Below are 17111 nucleotides of genomic sequence, written 5' to 3'. Positions count from 1 at the left end.
AACACTGCAAAAAAAGGTAATCTATTTACAGAAGAATGATTTAAAGACATTATGGTTTTCTTTACAAACAGACGTAAGAACAGGAATTGTCCACTTTTTAAAAACTCTACATATTTATCTTCAGCATTTCAACCCTCCACTATTATTATAATTCACTGAATTGCCTGCTTCAAATGCAGTTTTTTTTTTCTTTCTCCATTTGACTCCCCAAATAAAATTCCATCATTTCTTCATCATCTGGGGCCCTGGCTCTCCTGGAAGGTCTCTGGGCACAAGTCATGGGAGTGTAAGTTTTTGATCTGCAATTAAAGATAAAACCAAGAACTGGAGATCCTTTCCCTTGGTACCCTGTCCCACCCCAAGGTTTATTCTCCATCCTATTCAGTCATCACTGGTCATTCTCTGTCCAGTTCACTCATCGCTGTCTGACAGCGTTTCGTACTGTGCGGAGAGCAGTGGGGCAGGTTCACGCTCCCAGATCCTGTTCTGTTGGTGAGTGGCTGCTTGGTTCACAGAGGAGGGCGCACATGCGATTGACGATGGTGGTGTACTGCTGAGCATCCGCATAGTCAGAGGGTTGTAGGGAAACTGAGTTGAGCCTAACAAAAGAAAAATTAGGTTTTCATTGTCATTAGCATAGTTGTTGAGTTTCCTCTTATCCAAGTTTTGCAGGGCAGAGTAGGACAGTATCATTCTACCCAAGAGGAAAGATGATGCTAAGCGAGTAGGCCCAGTACAGCACAAAAAGGCTGAGGTCTCACTGCCTGGGTGATGACCTGAGTAAGCTTGTAGGCGCTGGGGTGAGGGGTGCGAAGCCCAGAGGCTGAGCTCTGTCTGGTTACACCAAGAATTTAGCTTCTTGGATCTTTAAAGGGAATTTTCAGAGGACAAGCACCAGGAATTTCAGCAGGTCAAGGGGGCTACATATGGTTCTGCTGGATCTCACTAGGAAGACTGAGAAGTGAGATGTGTGAACCTATTAACTTCTAGATCCTTTAATTCTCCCCCAAAAGCCTATAACTTAGAAACTCACTGCTCCAGTAGCAGAAAATAAAAACAAGATGTTACCACTTGATCAAGTAATTAGTCTCATGAGTGGTCTAGTAATAACCCGTCCTTCTCTGTAGAGATTTCAGAACCACCCTGGGTCCAGGTTGGAGGTCTTCCAGTAATACACAAGCATCTTTACACATGGCATGAGAATTTTATAAACCAAAAGCCTTAAGTTATACTGCCATAATATTCATATAAAATTTATACGTTTTAAGGTGGAGGGCAAATGTCAGGTTTTTTTTCGCTGATGTATGTCTGTAACCCTTAAGAAAGGAATGGCTTAGATAATTCTCTGAAACCCTGAAATCCACTGAGTTTTATTTTTTTAATAAAAGAAACTCTGTTCTTTTATAAACTACCGTAATTATACATATTTTACAAATAGGCACAAATTACTGTTAAAGCATTAATATCCCAGAATACTGCTTTCATAGTGAGCCTACAAAGATCACTGAAGAACTCTTCCTATTTTTGACTTTGATTTCTCTTAAGAACCTTCTCTAAAATGTTCCTAGGAAAGGCTAAAGGTAAGGCTGCTTTGGTGGTGGCACTTAACACTAAGACAGAGTTCATGAAAGACCCGAAACTAGACCTGTTTGCTTTGCAAATAATTACACATGCTGCTGACAAAGTACAGAGGTGAGAGGGATGGCCGAAAGGTTGCATCCTTTACATTTCTGAGATTATATGCCTTCAATTTCTATTCTGGACAGTGAAATCTAGTAACAGTAATAAAAATGGAATATTTTGAAACTAAGATTCAGATCTGAGAAAAGTAATAGCCCAGGCACAGCTCCCAGTGCTGCAGACCTCACGCTCCCCACCTGTGGAGGACGGCCTGTCTTCCCAGGCCCACCCTGGCGTCTGCCGGTGGTAATCCCCTTCCGAATGTACAGAGGAGACGGAGGAGGGCCGTTCTGTTCCTAAATAGCTTTGCCCAGGGATAGGAGATTTAGATTTCCTGCTGTTTGACTTGCTCACCAGCTTTTGTTTGCAAACTCCTCCTAGAAGTGAAATTCAAGTTAAATTATTAATTATTGATAAACAGTAAGTTCTCAACTTAAAAACATATTAACACAATTTATCTATAAACCTACAACTTCTAATCACAAACAGAACAAAACACAAAACTACCAAATATAACCATGCTAAGTGAAGCAAGCAGAAAGGTAACATGAGGAATGCAGATCCTAGTACCCAATGAAATAAATTATTTAAAAGAAAGCTAGACTTTTCACTTTTAGCAACCAAAGAAAAAATGTTACATCCTCATGCTATAAACTTTAAAAATTTAACTAAGGAACTGAAATTTCTGGACTATCAAAACTTTCCCTGGCCTTAGGACACAGGAAAGAAAGGCAACCTGACCAAACCCGAAATCCTTACCACCTACCTTTTCCCTCCTCCCTGAAATTTAGAGGAAAGCAAACAGGAGTTAATATACCACCTGAAGAAATAAATATATCAAAGAAAGACAACCACAGAATAAAGGCCCTTCCTGCCACTAGGCCCTCAGCAGAGGCTTGGCAGACTTGGGTGGGTGTTTCTATTTCTCAAGGTTCTGTTTAGTTGGTGAACTTGGCAGAAGCTCATAGGAAGCAGGACACCAATGCCTGGACTATGGAACCAAACATTAAAAAGATGTCAGAAGAGATCAGAAACCATGTTACCTGCAAACTTTCTCTTGGGCCTCAGGAGAAAGTTCACCCTGACCAAATCTTTACAGGTACAGGAAAAAAGATGGCAACTTCTAGACCACAAACAGGAAAGAGAAGAAATGCAGATCTCCAATGAAAAAGAAAGAAAATATAACAGAAAAATCAGGGGTAGAGGTGCGCCATATACTAGGAAAGAACTCCAAAAGAATTAAAACCAGTTTACAAAAGAAGCTCAAAGAACAGATCCAAAAAGGAAGATGAAAAAGGATACAAGGCTTAGGAAACAAATTATATACCAAACTTCAGCAATAAAGAGCAAAGCAGAACCAGCAAGGATTGGAATAGACATAACTGGGAGCGAAATAACTAGCATGGTAAGAAAATGGGAGAAAAAGTCACAGTAAAGGAACTGGGAAAAGACCCAGTGACTGAAGTAATTAAAAGGTAACAGACATGAGGACAGAGACTATTATGAAAATTGGTGCTTCTAAAATAGCCCAAGTAAAGAAAAATAATCCAGAGGAGCATTCAGTAGATTTCCCTGAAGGTAGAAATAAACCTGTGAATGCAAAGGCCCTCCTGGGATTAGGAAAATGGCATTCCTTCCAGCAGATAAAGTGTCACCCATAAAAAAGGTGGGTGGGGGTGGACTTGGCCTCATTTCTTATACAACAACCTATTAATGCCAGGAAAAGAATGGAAGTGTCCACAGGTGTTCTGAGGTATGTATGAATTGGAATATAATAGCCTGCTCATCTGTCAACTCTTAAATAGAAAGGCAACACGGAGACATTCTCGAACATGAAAGAACTCGGGGAACTCCATGTCACACATACTTCAGGAAAAAGTGAATTATAAAATACACACACACACTTAAGATCAGTAAGAACTGGATGGTAAGGGCAGAAAGATTTTCCCATCTTTCTTAATCATAAAAGTGAGACCTTTAGCTTAATAACAGGAAAACAAACCTCAACTAAAACGAAATATTTGCCTGACCTTCAGGTAATTTAAGCACAAGAGATATTAATAAATGATTAAGGAAAAAATACAGAAAACATTAGAAGGTCAGATCTTCCTTCTTGACTTCTGTTTGTGGTATAATATCTGGGCAAGTTAAACATCGAGTCACTAAAACCTTAGAGGCAACTGAGCACGTAAGGACACACATGCAGTCTCTCAGTGAAGCATCAGAACCTGGGAACAGCAGCCAAAGGGCACTAAAGGGAAAGCTTTACCTGAAGTGGGTGAGGGGTCCCCTTCCTCTCTGCGTGTCTCCCCACTGGACACAACGGAGGTGCTGGCCCCAGGCAGCAGTCCCACGGGCTGGGCCAGGACAACACCATGCTCCTCAACTTTGTCGTCAAAGCTTCCCATGAGAGCCTTCCTGATAATGTCTTCTAGACCGAGATTACTGGCAGGGTCAGCATAAGAATGACCTCTAGAGCTAACTGAGCCTGAAAGAAACAGCCAAAAGCATCCCTGTTCACGTCAGCAGATTGAGAAACAGAAACGAACAGATGCGAGGCAGCCCCCATGCCCACTGAACCCATGTAGCAGCTGGGGGAGCAACTCAAGGACCTGGGGCTTCTCTCCTGCATCCAGTCACCCACTGGGGTGGAAGTTATCCATCAACAGTTTTCTTTCCAGTTCCCTAGTTCCTGTGCTGTTCTGGGATGGTTTTTATGTTTTGCCAGTTCTTTATTCAATAAGTAATTACTGGATCTTTATCCACTTTCTGTTACTACTGACTAGCTCCCTCTGACCAGATGCTATGCATGTGGAGGGCAGAGACAATACACTGTCTTCATTCCTACAGGAACGGCCCCCTCGCATGTGCTTAGCACTCAGGAAGGACTGGCTGGGTTGATGCTATCACACCAGTTTCTTACTGCAAAGGATGCACTTTGAATCTCACCTGAGGTAGTGACTGCTGGCAGATTAAAGATCTCAGTTCCAGGCTGAGCAGCTGCTGTATTTAAACAAATATCCAAGTTAATTGAGATATGGTAATTATATACACTAAATAAAGTCTCAAAAACAAACAAAAAAACAACCCCTATAGTAAAACTATCTTCTTATTTTCTATGCTGTGAGCCTTTATTTTCTATCCCTAAATGAAGATAAATGGGAAGATTAAAAAAAAAAAAGGAATTAAATGGAGTGAGGTAGAAAATCAAAACAGGAATAATATAGCCCAGAGGAGGAAAAAAGATTGCCTTATACTGCTGAGAAAAGAAATAAGAAACTGCTTGCCCTCAGAATAGGAATCCAGGCTTGGAGAAAAAGAAACCTAGAGCTCGAAGATGACCCTGCAAGGACAAGCAAATTTGAGGCGGCCTGAGGTGAGACCAGAGGGGTAACCTGGTGACTGGTCTGACCTTGACTGTGCGCTTTCCTTCCAGGGGTCACTGGGAGCACTGCTTATGTTCCCAGGACATTGCCTGGAGGAGACCCAGAGTTCTGCTTTTTGATCTTCTCTTTCCCGTTAATGCAATGTGAAAGCCATACTCAGTAACGCTAGAAGACAGCCTGGACGACTTGGAGACATAGATGGTGCTTTTATTGCTTCTTCAAACTTGATGTTGAACATTGGAAAGAGAAAGAGGACTATAAGAAGCAAATGGATGGTTACACAAGTGATATCCCAGAAAAGAACTGAAGTTTTTGGATGAGATGGCTGAAGGATGGATTCTTCTCTAGGCATGAGATCAGGGAGGCAGGAGAAAGATCTTTAGGAAGAACCATAAAACAATGGCTCCTTACCTATACAGGCCAGGTAACACTCATGGGATTAAGCTGAACCTGAAATAACACTGAGTAATAAGTTCAACCTTGTAGTCCAGAGTTTTTGGAAGAGGACCCATTCATTCATTTTTACAAATATTTCTTGGGCAGTTACTTGGTTGACTCATGAAAAAATTAATTTTCTATTGATCAAAAATTAATGCAATTTCATAGAGTTCAACACTTCATTAAAATGCACTCCCCCTTCCTTTACATGTGGAACTTACAAGTTCAGTGTGGTGCTTTTTTGGGTACTTGATAAAGATGCAAATTCCTAGAGGCCTAGGGTCCTACAATTCACATATTTAACAAGCACCCCAGGTGGTTTAAAGTTAGAGGACCCTTGGTTTTAGGACAAATGGCAAACTAACCACAGTTACCCACTGGTGAGGGGAAGGAACTGCTGTCCAAGCAGCAGACTTGACTGGAGGAGGTAATTACCCTCAGGCTGTGAAGGGCAGGGTAGGGACTGCCAACAAAGGGATCAGGAAAACCATTCATGGGGATGGAAAGAGGAGGAGCAGACTGTTTAAATTTTTTGAGAGGCAGTGGGAGTTTAGATATTTAAGAAACCGATAAGACAACCAGAGAGAAAAAGTTCAGGAGTGTTTATCATTAAAGTGAGTTTAAATGCTCCCAGTAGAGTATAGTATATGACTCTGTGAAAAGACTTTGAAAAGGGTGGAGAAGAAAACCAACATTCAAAGGCCAAGCAAAGCAAGACCGTCTTTAATAAGAAATGGCCAAAGAAATAGGGGGAAAAAACAGGAGAAAGTTACATATGAAAGCCAAGAAAAGAGTATTCCAGAAAAGGGAAGTGGTCCACTGTGTCAAAGGGTGCAAAGAGATGTAGTAAAATAGGCCTGACAGTGTTTGGTGTTGTAAAGACCAAGTCATTGATGTGCCTGGGGGAGCACTGACTCACGAGATGCTGTGTTCCCTAAAGCTAGCTTCCTTGAGTTCTGATGGCTTTGATTTCTCCAACCCTGTCCCCAGAGTCTAAATGTGCCCTGGGGCCCCATCCCACTGATTCTTTAATATTCACCTCCCCACACACACACACAATCACAAGGAGTCCTTGCAGTAAAAAGAATCGTAGAAACAAAAGCAATTTTTTAATACCTGCCCGAAGACACTAATAAAATATTATTAAAGTTAGGTACTTGTTTCATTATACATTTCAGAAGTTGAGACTAGCTATCATACCAAAAGCTTGCAACCCAGGACCCTGCTCAACTAATGATTGTGAATCAGTGGATGAGACAGCTGCTTGTCCAAAGACAAGGCTCACATCAGATAGAAAAAATCTGCATAATGGACTGCTTCAAATCACACTAGGCATTTCTTTGCACTGAATGGGCAAAACAAAGACTAAAGAGGTAGAACAATTCTTTACACCTGGCTGTGCCTTGACAAACTCATTTCAGCTTTCTTTTTGTGAATGTGAGACTGAGAGCACCATGTTTTTGTTGTTGATATCTGAGAATCTGATAATTAACCGGCAAAACAGCTACTTGGAGACTGGAGAGAAAAAAGGGATCTTTGATAGCAATTATGGCCAGTATTCTAAAAAAACTTGTCTTTTAGATGACTTGTTGCCACTTAAAGAAAATCTAGTAATTAAGTGCTTGGATAAATTCACAAAACAGTAGGTAACACTGAGTTCATCCTTTCATCTCTTGGGTTTTAAACATTTATTAATCACAAAGTATCGCAGATCCAACCACATTCCTCTGGCACAAACAGTGCATAGCCCACAATTTCATTTTCTTTGACAGGGTGGGGAGACCAGCACAGATACTGGTTTGCTCAGAGTCTGCACGGAATCCCACAAGGCATTCCACAAGGGTTCTGTCGCTAGGTCTACTTCATGTCCCGATGGGGACACCTGGGGGAAGGTGTGAGCGAGTGTGCTGAGTGACAGGGCTGGGAGGGCTTGGGCACATCGGATTCCCCAGAGCGTCCTGCTGCTGTCCCCAGGGCTCCGGCTGGCCGTGCTCTGGGCAGAGACTCTGGATCTGGAAGGCCAGTCCATTACTAGTTAGGTAACTTGAGCCAGTTATGAAACCTGAGTCTCAGTTTCCTCAGCTGCAAAATGGAGACGATGATCATATAATAACCTGTAGGCTGCGTCATCAAATAGTTTATATACGTATGTGCTTAGAACAGTGGCCAGGCACATGGTAATTGCTAGGTCAGCATTTGCTGCTACTGTTGGGTTCTTTTTTAGAAAGTGAATCTGTCACATCTGCGAGTGAGTGGTGAATGACTGAGGTGAGATCCATGAAGACACTGGTAGGGTCTTTAAAGGAGGTAGAATGAGCAGGCACAGGAAGCAGCAAGGGAGAGGTGTGGCTGAAGGGCAGCATGTCCAAAAGAGACCCTGGCGCCCACATTTGTCCCACACGCATTGTAACTTGGTGTGGTGTTGTGTGGGTGTCCAAAAAACTAATACCATCTTAATGATGATGAATTAACGAGAGGGAAATGGTTGTACAACACAAATCTATTTTGCATTACTCAGAACCAACTGAAAAGCTAAATTAAATGCTTTTGATGGAGAGCAACTCGGATAGTAGAGGGACTCGGTACCAAGACTTGAATAACCAATGAAAACTGGGGGGTGTTTGGAGACGAGTCTTGAAGGACAAGACTGTCATCTTCCAGTATCTGAAGAGATGTCACGAGGGTGAAATAGAAGGGTTTTAGATGGCCCAAATGGTTAAAACGAAGACCAGTGGGTAAAAAAAAAAAACCATCGAGAGCAAATGCAGCCCCATGTAAGAAAAACTCTGAATGCATTTATTCAAAGATAAAATGGACAACTTCATTAGGCAGCCAGTTCCTGCTCCCTAAGTCCTCAGTGCTGGCAGACGTTTGAGAGGGAACCAGAGGATCAGAGGCAGTTGGACAGTTGCCTCAGAAAAGCTTTCAAATGCCAGGGTCACAGGAAAGGCAACACTGGGAATAGCATTATTAATGTATATTTTACTGGGGGTGAAAGAAATCCCACTTACCCATATCAGAGTCACCTCCACCAGAGGAGTTCAACTTACGAAAAATCTCTTGCTTCTTTGATTTAACCATGGGGGAAGTGTTCTCAAGCTTGGTGAAGAAGGAAGGCAAGTAGCTCATACTCGCTGGTGAACGGGAATCATTCCTGTTAGGAAGACAGTTATGTCCATTACCCACGTGTCCATGTGGCCTTAGAGACATCTATAGAGGAGACATGTCTGCTGAGCACTTGCTAGCCTACAGGGGTCACAGCCCTCAGGTACAGCCTGTGGCCACAAGCCGGTTAGTGCACACTTAAGGGCACAGTCAAACATTTTAGTTCTCACAGATGAAATCATAAAATTAGGGTTGTAATGGGAACAATCTAGAACAGGAATTCTCAGCAAACAAGGAATGAGCAGCAAATAAGTGTGAATGGGAAATCTTGGAAACAGCTTATCATGATAGTCAATAGTGTTCTCTCTCCAAAAGTGAATTTTCCTCATTTCATAGCAATATCAAATATCAATTTGGTTGCCTATGACTACCTATACCTACATGCCTACACAGTAATGAATTTACTGTACACTGTAGGAAATGCAATAACCATTTGGAGTAAGATCTTGATTTAAAACTAGACTGTCCCTCCTACCACTGTTATCATGGGCAGGTCACATATCCTACCTCTGAGCCTCCAGGAAGGGTGCCCCACCGGGGGCAACAGTGTAGGTGGGACAGATGGAGGGCTGGGGGATGATGGCCAGCTTGGTATGAATGGAGAGTAAAGGGTGAGGATGAAGAGCAAGAGGAGGAGTTGCTGAGCAGCACGAGGCTGACTATGAAGGAACTCGAAGGCTTGGGTTGGGGTAAGCAGTAGGGAAACTGTTAAAACAGATGAGCCTGGGAGCAAAATCCTTCCCTCCCCACTTAACATGGGCAGCACTCAAATCAGAAGGTGGGCAGGAATTAAAACCAACAAGTCTAATGAATGCTTTTTCCCGGAACTAATCTAAAAATAATTTTTTTCCATTAAACTCTAGTAGCAGGGTGGTGCGATGGTGGCTCAACAGGCAGAATTCTCAGGAGGACCCAGGTTTGTTTCCTGGTGCCTGCCAATGCAAAAAAAAAAATCTAGTAACATTGGATCATTAGGAAAACAGTGACTAAATGATACCCCTGAGAGTCCTATCCTGATATGAAAGCAAGGAGAAAACAAAGGCATAAGTGTAAGGGGAGTTCTAAGGCACAGAACACCTACACACCCCGTCACCTGGAGTGGGTGGCTAGGAAGCACCCTTGCCTCCTCACCTCTGCTCCACGGCCTCGGCTCCTCTCTGGGACAGCAGCAGCACACTGTCCTGCTTCTCATGCACAACTGCAACCTGGGGCGGGGAGATGGGCTCGTAGGGCTCGGAAGAGATGTGGCTCCTCTCGGGGGATTTTCCAGGCCTAATATTTTAACACATAAAATATTAAATTGTGATTCTGGGCTTACCCTACACAGACACTGATTAACTCATTGCTTCAGTCAGGAGAAGGCCACAGAAATTGCAAATTTATGTCAGAAAAAAGTTGCCTCGGGTATTCATTATATGCCTGTTTATGAGAAAGGGGTGCAGGGGCTATCACGACCCTTGACCATGTTCACTCGCTCACTCACTAGCAGGGCCTCTGCCCTGAGGCACAGAAATGCCCTTCCACCCGGACTCTCTTTCTACCTGTGCCCATTCACCTGGGCGATCCCTCAAGGGTTTTCCTACTTATTTGTAGTCTTGACTTCTTGGATCTTTTCCCCAGTAAGTGAAAGACAGAGGGGAGGACTGAGTCAATACAGGCACCAGTTATTAAATAATTGCAGGGCTGAGCAGTTCCCTGACGTGAAATGTTTTTCTTCTGGATACGATGTTGGTAAGGATAATGTGAAATAAATACACTGTTCAGCAAAAGCAAACAAACAACACAACTGAGCTCTTACAGTAAAAGCCTGTAATGTATATACTTACAAACAAGCAAAATTAAAATTTCTTTTCACCATCAACTTTATCCAGTTCTTAGAGACAGCCATTTTTGAACATTACTCTTTTAGTTCTTTTGGTGGTTACCTCCAAAACTCTAAAGAATCTTATACTTTCTTGATTCATCAAACATGATCACCTCTTCCATGGAAGATGAACTGGCAACTTTCTCTATGTTGTTGTCTCTTTTACTTATTTTAATTTTAAATAGTATACTTAATACCTGATATGTTTTCTTTTAAAAAGTGAAGAAATCAGCACACATACCCTTCTTCTAACTCTCTTCTCTTTCCCTGATATCAAACATTTTTATAGATTTATAACATTTATGTGCTGTTCTAGAATTACAGAAAACTTTCCTCTGTTTTGCTAAACAAAGGAAGATCAATTAATGGCGTTTTACATCATCATGGATTGTATGAACATTTTAAACTCTAAATATGATGAAAGCCACTGAAAGTAACGTAATACTCCTCATTCAAACGCATACTGTAGTAGTGTAGAAATTACAAGTGAGAAGGCCAAATGGATTCTCTTTTCTTAAATGCCATCAACTGCTCAAAATTTGCTACATACTACTCATCTTCAGGAGTGAGATATGTTTGCTAGTTTTCTTTTCAAATAGTTAACATTTCTTTTTGCTGTTAGAATAAATGTGCTTTCATCTTATCCTTTAGAGAATCCAGCTTCCTGAAATGTTTGCTTCAAGAATAATTCAGTCTAGAGCTGGGTTCAGTAGAGATGAAAAATGAAACAAAACTGGTCATATGCTGATGATTACCAAAGTGGGGTGATGGGTACATGGAGGTATTTCATTTCTGTATGTGCTTAAAAATTTGCACTATAATGTTTTTGGGTCTTATTTTTTAAAGAAGATAATCCAGCTCCTTAGATATTTAATTCTACTCCTTTCTGACTCTGCTAGCATTGGGCCCCACCTCTGCCCACATTTCTTGCTCTCCTGCTGTGTGACTCGGACCACCATGATGCTGGTTCACCCATCTACTGTGTGTCTGTCAGGTATTTGTCAGAACTGCTCATTTACTGATTTCTTGGTCTTATTCTCAGCATTTAAAAAAAATTAATTATGTTTGTGCTGCTTTACTGCACTTCACCATGTGCTAGCATAGAGCATCAGGTAAGAAGACATGCTGTTTACCAGAGATCCCTGCCATGTAAAACTGGACACCTCTGTCGGCCTCACATTCCATGATTCAACATCATCTTCCTAAACATCTACTGCTGCGAACCCAACAGAGGCCACTGAAAGAGAGAAAGGACCCCTCAAGTGTCCATAAACTAGTACTGACTGACACATTCTTCATACCTCTCTTTGCAAACCCACAAACAATGAATTCAGCAAAAAGCAATCCAATTTGTAGGCAGAAACTAAGAACACCTAACAGGCTGCTGGGAGAGCCGACACAGGGGAGAGCCCCACCCTTACACCTCACAGAACATAAAGGCAAATCACATTGAGGAGTGAGAAATGAATCCCCTATCTTGTAGATATACTCAAATTGTTTTAAGGGTGGGAAATTTAAATATGGCTTGAAGTAAGGACCATACCTTCCCCTGGATTTGTCCACAAGGTTTTCTGGGGAGACCCTTGGACCTGGTCTCGGATGGTGCACAGACTGAGACTGGGATTCTGGGCTGTAGCGAGCAGAAGTTTTCGTCCTCACAGGTGTGGACACTAAAGCAGATGGCGAGTTTTGGAATGTAGAAGTGGGGGGCTGCTGGGGAGGCTGAGAGGAGACTTGATTTCTAGCAAAATCTTGTGTGATGATTTGCTATGAATGAGAAAAGAAGTGGTCAAACTTATTAAATACTTGCCAAAAAATACTGCATTAAAAAACCTCCACATTTTGGTGGTGGTTTTCTCTTTAAGTTGAAATGCACCTTTGGCACAATGAAAATGAAGAGTTAAGGAACCATGAAAGGTTCGTCAGACTTACACAGATGTGATCGGCAAGTGTGATGAGTCGATGGGTCCTGGGCACTTGGCCGATCCCCTCGGCCTGGGAGGAGGGAGGCAGCTGCTGCTGGGGGGAGGGCGGCTCCTGCTGGGGCCGGTAGTGATGTAAGGGCCCTTCATACTGCCGGGGAGCATCGCCTACAGATAACAGAGAGACCCTTGCTCTAGGGACGCCCCTCCTTTCCCTCGTTATCAAAATTAAACAGCACTTAGAAAAACATATAAGAGGGAGGTGGCACATAGCTCTAAACACAGAATTTATGTATCTTAATTTTGAAGGAAAACTATCTATTACCTGACAGAAGTTAAAGGACTAGAATACATTATGAATTCAGAAGTGGGCAAAGTAACAATTATTTTCTATATCATTAAAATATAAACAGAAAAGTACTCAAGGGTAGTTTATAAACAGCTTTCCATTAGTGTAGTTTATAAGTGTTTGTTAAATAAAATTACCTTAAAACAAAATAAACCAAAAAAGTTATTTCTTAACTTGGTGTGGACAGATCATTAGTAGCAAAATAATAAATGCAAATATGAGACATAGTGAGGGCTAACAGAGACGTACTTTCTGCTTGGCTTGTCTTAACGACCTCAGGCTGATAGGCCTGTAGCTTCTCCTGGGGTGGTGCCGGTGAGCTGGCAGGGCTTATCACCTCAATAGCGTCGCTAGGTGTTTCATACCGGTGAGAAGATACTTTAAGAAAAGAAAAGAGTCTCGTTTGAAAACTAATCCTATGAGAAGTTACAAAAGAACAAGTTCTTTGAAGCTATTTGCATCTTTTTTTTTTTTCTGCTTAAGAATGTCTGCGGCGCTCCAGAGTCACGATAAAATGAATGGTAGCAGAAGCGCGTAGGTCTTCCTCCGCAGTGCTCCTCATCCGGGCAGGGTTTAGGGTTTCTGAAACTTTGTGGGTTCTACATCTTTACAAAAGGTGAATAAAATAAGTGGGAATAATAGAGAGTAGATTTATGATATTCTTCTGGGAGGTAGAAAGGTGGAAAGATCTCAAAAGTTAACTGATTCCAAAATCATTCTGTGGGACAGTCGGCACTCAGAAAAACTTTGAGGCTACAGAGCTGCTTCGTTATGATGATTTTAAAAGTGTACAATTAACTAATACTGTATAATGACTTTTTCAAATAGCTGGAGCACTGCTGACAAAAATGACCTCAAATATTTTTTCATCACTGTCTTACGTTGTGAAAATAATGAGAAATGGTAGGAAATGTCTGAAGGAAACCTTTGGCAGAAAGGGTGAATGGCAATCAAGCCAGAAGAATGCCCATGTCAGAGAAGCAGCAGCCGCATGGCCATCAGGCACCCTTTCAGATGCCGTTCCCAAGGATGCTCCCGTCTGCACAGCAGGGGTGCAGGCAGCCCCGCAGGTGGCCTCAGTGTTGAGGAGGGGCGAGGAGGCAGATGTTACCTCCTGCTCAGGAACCCTCTCGCTTTAGAGAGCACTCTGCATCATCTGAGAGAGCTGTCAGAGGCCCATAGGGAACGGGCCTGGAATGGACACATGTGGAGAGGTCAGGAGCGAACTCGACTGCTGGGCTCCTCTCGTTCCCACCAAACAACCCTGCCCTCCTATCCGCTCCGGGTTATGGAAATTGCAGTTATCTGGGTTCCAGGATGTGCAGGGGGACAGAAAACCCGGAATGGGATGGGTCTTCTCACTGGTGAATGGAAGTAAAGCACTATTTATGACAATTTGCTGCTTCTACATCTCCTCTTTTGCACCCACCATCCTACATCTGCTCAGTGCACCCAGTACACAACAGAAAGCCTGGTCCCAAATCATGCTGACACTGCTCTTCAAGTTTTAAGCATAGCCATGTGCTTCTCCTTCAGGGAGAGAGGCACTGAAGGGTCAAACCAAAAGTTCAGATTTAAAGAGGGCCCTACTGGGTAAGTTTAAATAGTCAGCACCTATCTCGCGAGATATCCACCCAACAAAAGATGGCCAAACACAGATACATGGACGACCCAGAAAACAGCTGGAATTTCTAGTCTCAGACCGTTTGAAAGCCCAGAGCAAAGTTTTGTTTGAGATGCAAACTGAAAAGCATTGCTCTCATGGTTTGGGAGACCCTATGTTCCAGCATCCAGTAAGCCTAGGGCTGGGTCACCCTATGTGGCGATTTCCCTCTCAAGGCCTGCGGTTACTACAGAAGTTACGACTGCTTCTGCAGCGAGTGCGCAGTGCTCTGCACGTGTGATAATCTGTTTGGTGGATTCTCCTAATCGCTGGCTAAAAGGACTCCTCCTTCCACACAACAGACCTCCAGGCTGCCCTGCCCCTCTCCCCAGAAACCTCAGCAACAGGGTGGACACTGGCTCAAGCACATAGCAGTTAGGTGAGTGAATGTCTGGAGGCAGTAAGAACTGCACAATGCGTTCTGGTGTATAATTAGATACCTTCTAATTATTTCCAACTCTACTCGATTTCACTAAAAGAGATTTACAGAGAGGTGACTACAAATACTAAATGATGGTTTAAATACCTGCTTGCTCTTTCTGGAATTCTATATAGAATCAAGGCAATAGTATTTTTAAAAACGTTAAGATGATTAGCATTGTGATGCAGATTTGTGAATTCTTATAGATCTGCAGGGCAGACTTCTTAAAGGCTAGCCAGACTTCATCAAAACCCAACTTGCAAGAAGGGTATTGTGTAAATGTCAATTACTGCTAACAGTAGGCTCATTTTTAAATAATGTCTATCTTAAATAAAGGATAACAAGAGACTTCTTCATGAGCTCTGCCTATCTATCTGTCTATTTTCTGACTTTAATTCTGAAAAGGGTACAGTTCTCTTGTAGGTACTGTATCGATGGTTTTAGACTTAGGAAACTGATTATTTCAGTAATCACAAAAAATAAGAGAAACATTTTTGCACTGCTAACCCCCCAAATCTTTCCTATTACATATCTACCAAGCATTTGGATGTTTCCATACTATAGAGTTCTACTTTATCTAAAAAAAGTAATTCTTTACTCAGATATCACACAGCAAAACCCGGATTGAGATACATACAGCTACTGGAAGAGTCTGAGCTCTGCGAGCCACGCTCCCTCGCATCCTTGTCCGAGGCAATTTGCCGGGTGATGATCACGTCTATGAAGTTAGCTGCCGTAATGGTAGTCTTCCCTCGGGTCCTTAGCTCTTCCTCATATCTGGATTTTGGAGGAGGCCCTTTATCTTTCCCAGCCTCAGAATAAACTACTGAAGAGTGGGGCTGGGGCTTGCCACTTGGAAAGGCTGAGGAAGTGTACAGACACTGAACGGACCTCTTCTCCGCCTCCAGGCTTTTCTGCTCTAGCTGCTGCTGCTCACTAACTGTCGCTGACCTGCTTCTCAAATTGTCTTCTACCCTGGCAGCTTCGTGCTTACTCTCTTTTGATTTGGAAACATCCATCTGGGGGGCAGAAGCTGCAGCATCCACAAGAGCAGCCAAGGCATCGGCAGCAGTGTTGTAGCGGGAGGCGGGCAGGCCCTGGCTGATCGAGGGACCCCCAGCGGGGAGTGGCCTGTGGATGAAATCAAACCACAACTCTGTGAGGGGGAGACCAATACTGGCAGGTGTGGTGGGCAGATGCCAATGGATACAAAATCACTAGTATACTTAAACTTCTGCCACTAGAAATTTAAAAATGTATATGAGACACTAACATGATTCGTAGCTGCGCAGATGGATCCAAAGGTGTGATGACACTGGTTCCGTTAGTTCCCTGGAAAACGCTGGGCCTCTGCTGCAAGATGGTCTCCTGAGTCCTGACGGAAGGGGAAGGGGAGCGAACATAGCCATGACTACCAGGTCTGACGGGCTGTTCTGAGCCTGCAGGGGCCAAAAAAAAGAAAAGAAGAAAGGGATAAATATAAACTGTGCCGGTCTGAAACTGTCATGTACCCCAGAAAAGCCATGTTCTTAATTTTCATCCAGTATTGCTGGGTGGGAGCCTTTTTATTGTTTCCATTTGAAATGTGACCCACCCAATTGTGGGTGGTAACTTTTGATTAGGTGGTTTCTAATGGAGATGTGTCTCAACCCATTCAAGGTGGGTCACTTACTGGAGCCCTTTAAGAGGAAACCATTTTAGAAAAAGCTCAGTGCCTACGCAGTCCACACAGCCTGAGACCTTTGGAAACGCAGAAGGAAAATGCTCCTGGGAAAGCTTTGTGAAATGAGGGGAAGCTAGCAGAGAGTTGCCATGCACCTTCCCAGCTGACAGAGAAACCCCAAACTTCATCGACCCTCTGTTTGAAGTTAAGGTATCATTCTCTGGATGCCTTTTAAAGGATATTTTCAAGGCCTTAGAACCATAAATTTGCAACTTAATAAATTCCCTTTTTAAAAGCCATTCTGTTTCTGGTATACTGCATTCTGGCAACTTATAAACTAAAACACAAACCATAAGGGAGAAGCTGGGAATGAAAAGCATCAGCATTCATGGATCATTAATTTCCTAATATTAGTAACAGAAAAAAGGAAAATGAGACACCTGATATCCCTATCCCACTTTCGGGCCTTGCTAAGAAATATATTCAAGTTTTTCAATAAAGATGCAGTAAAACCACATATTATAATAACTTGCAACAAAAACATGAGCCATCGTTTATTT

General features: G+C 42.6%; 1 protein-coding gene across 9 annotated transcripts in view; it reads right to left on the bottom strand.

The window, feature by feature from the left end:
* The window catches only part of NCOR1 (nuclear receptor corepressor 1), a 194277-nt gene continuing 177166 nt past the window's right edge, over positions 1 to 17111 (bottom strand). For 5 of the 9 annotated variants that reach the window (XM_077163974.1, XM_077163973.1, XM_077163975.1 and 2 more), the window contains 11 exons: positions 16162 to 16327; positions 15526 to 16019; positions 13054 to 13182; positions 12466 to 12623; positions 12077 to 12300; positions 9801 to 9941; positions 8516 to 8658; positions 4630 to 4683; positions 3950 to 4168; positions 1878 to 2057; positions 1 to 599 (listed from right to left, as the gene is read on the bottom strand). In XM_077163974.1, coding sequence (XP_077020089.1) covers positions 412 to 599; positions 1878 to 2057; positions 3950 to 4168; positions 4630 to 4683; positions 8516 to 8658; positions 9801 to 9941; positions 12077 to 12300; positions 12466 to 12623; positions 13054 to 13182; positions 15526 to 16019; positions 16162 to 16327 — 2096 coding nt within the window. In that variant the 3' untranslated portion in view covers positions 1 to 411. The remainder of the gene's footprint in view (positions 600 to 1877; positions 2058 to 3949; positions 4169 to 4629; positions 4684 to 8515; positions 8659 to 9800; positions 9942 to 12076; positions 12301 to 12465; positions 12624 to 13053; positions 13183 to 15525; positions 16020 to 16161; positions 16328 to 17111) is intronic. The other 4 variants (XM_077163980.1, XM_077163981.1, XM_077163978.1 and 1 more) reach the window with 3 other exon arrangements.

Source organism: Tamandua tetradactyla, chromosome 6, assembly GCF_023851605.1.
Source record: "Tamandua tetradactyla isolate mTamTet1 chromosome 6, mTamTet1.pri, whole genome shotgun sequence".
NCBI classification, from domain to species: domain Eukaryota; kingdom Metazoa; phylum Chordata; class Mammalia; order Pilosa; family Myrmecophagidae; genus Tamandua; species Tamandua tetradactyla.
This window is presented reverse-complemented; position numbering and strand designations above follow the sequence as displayed.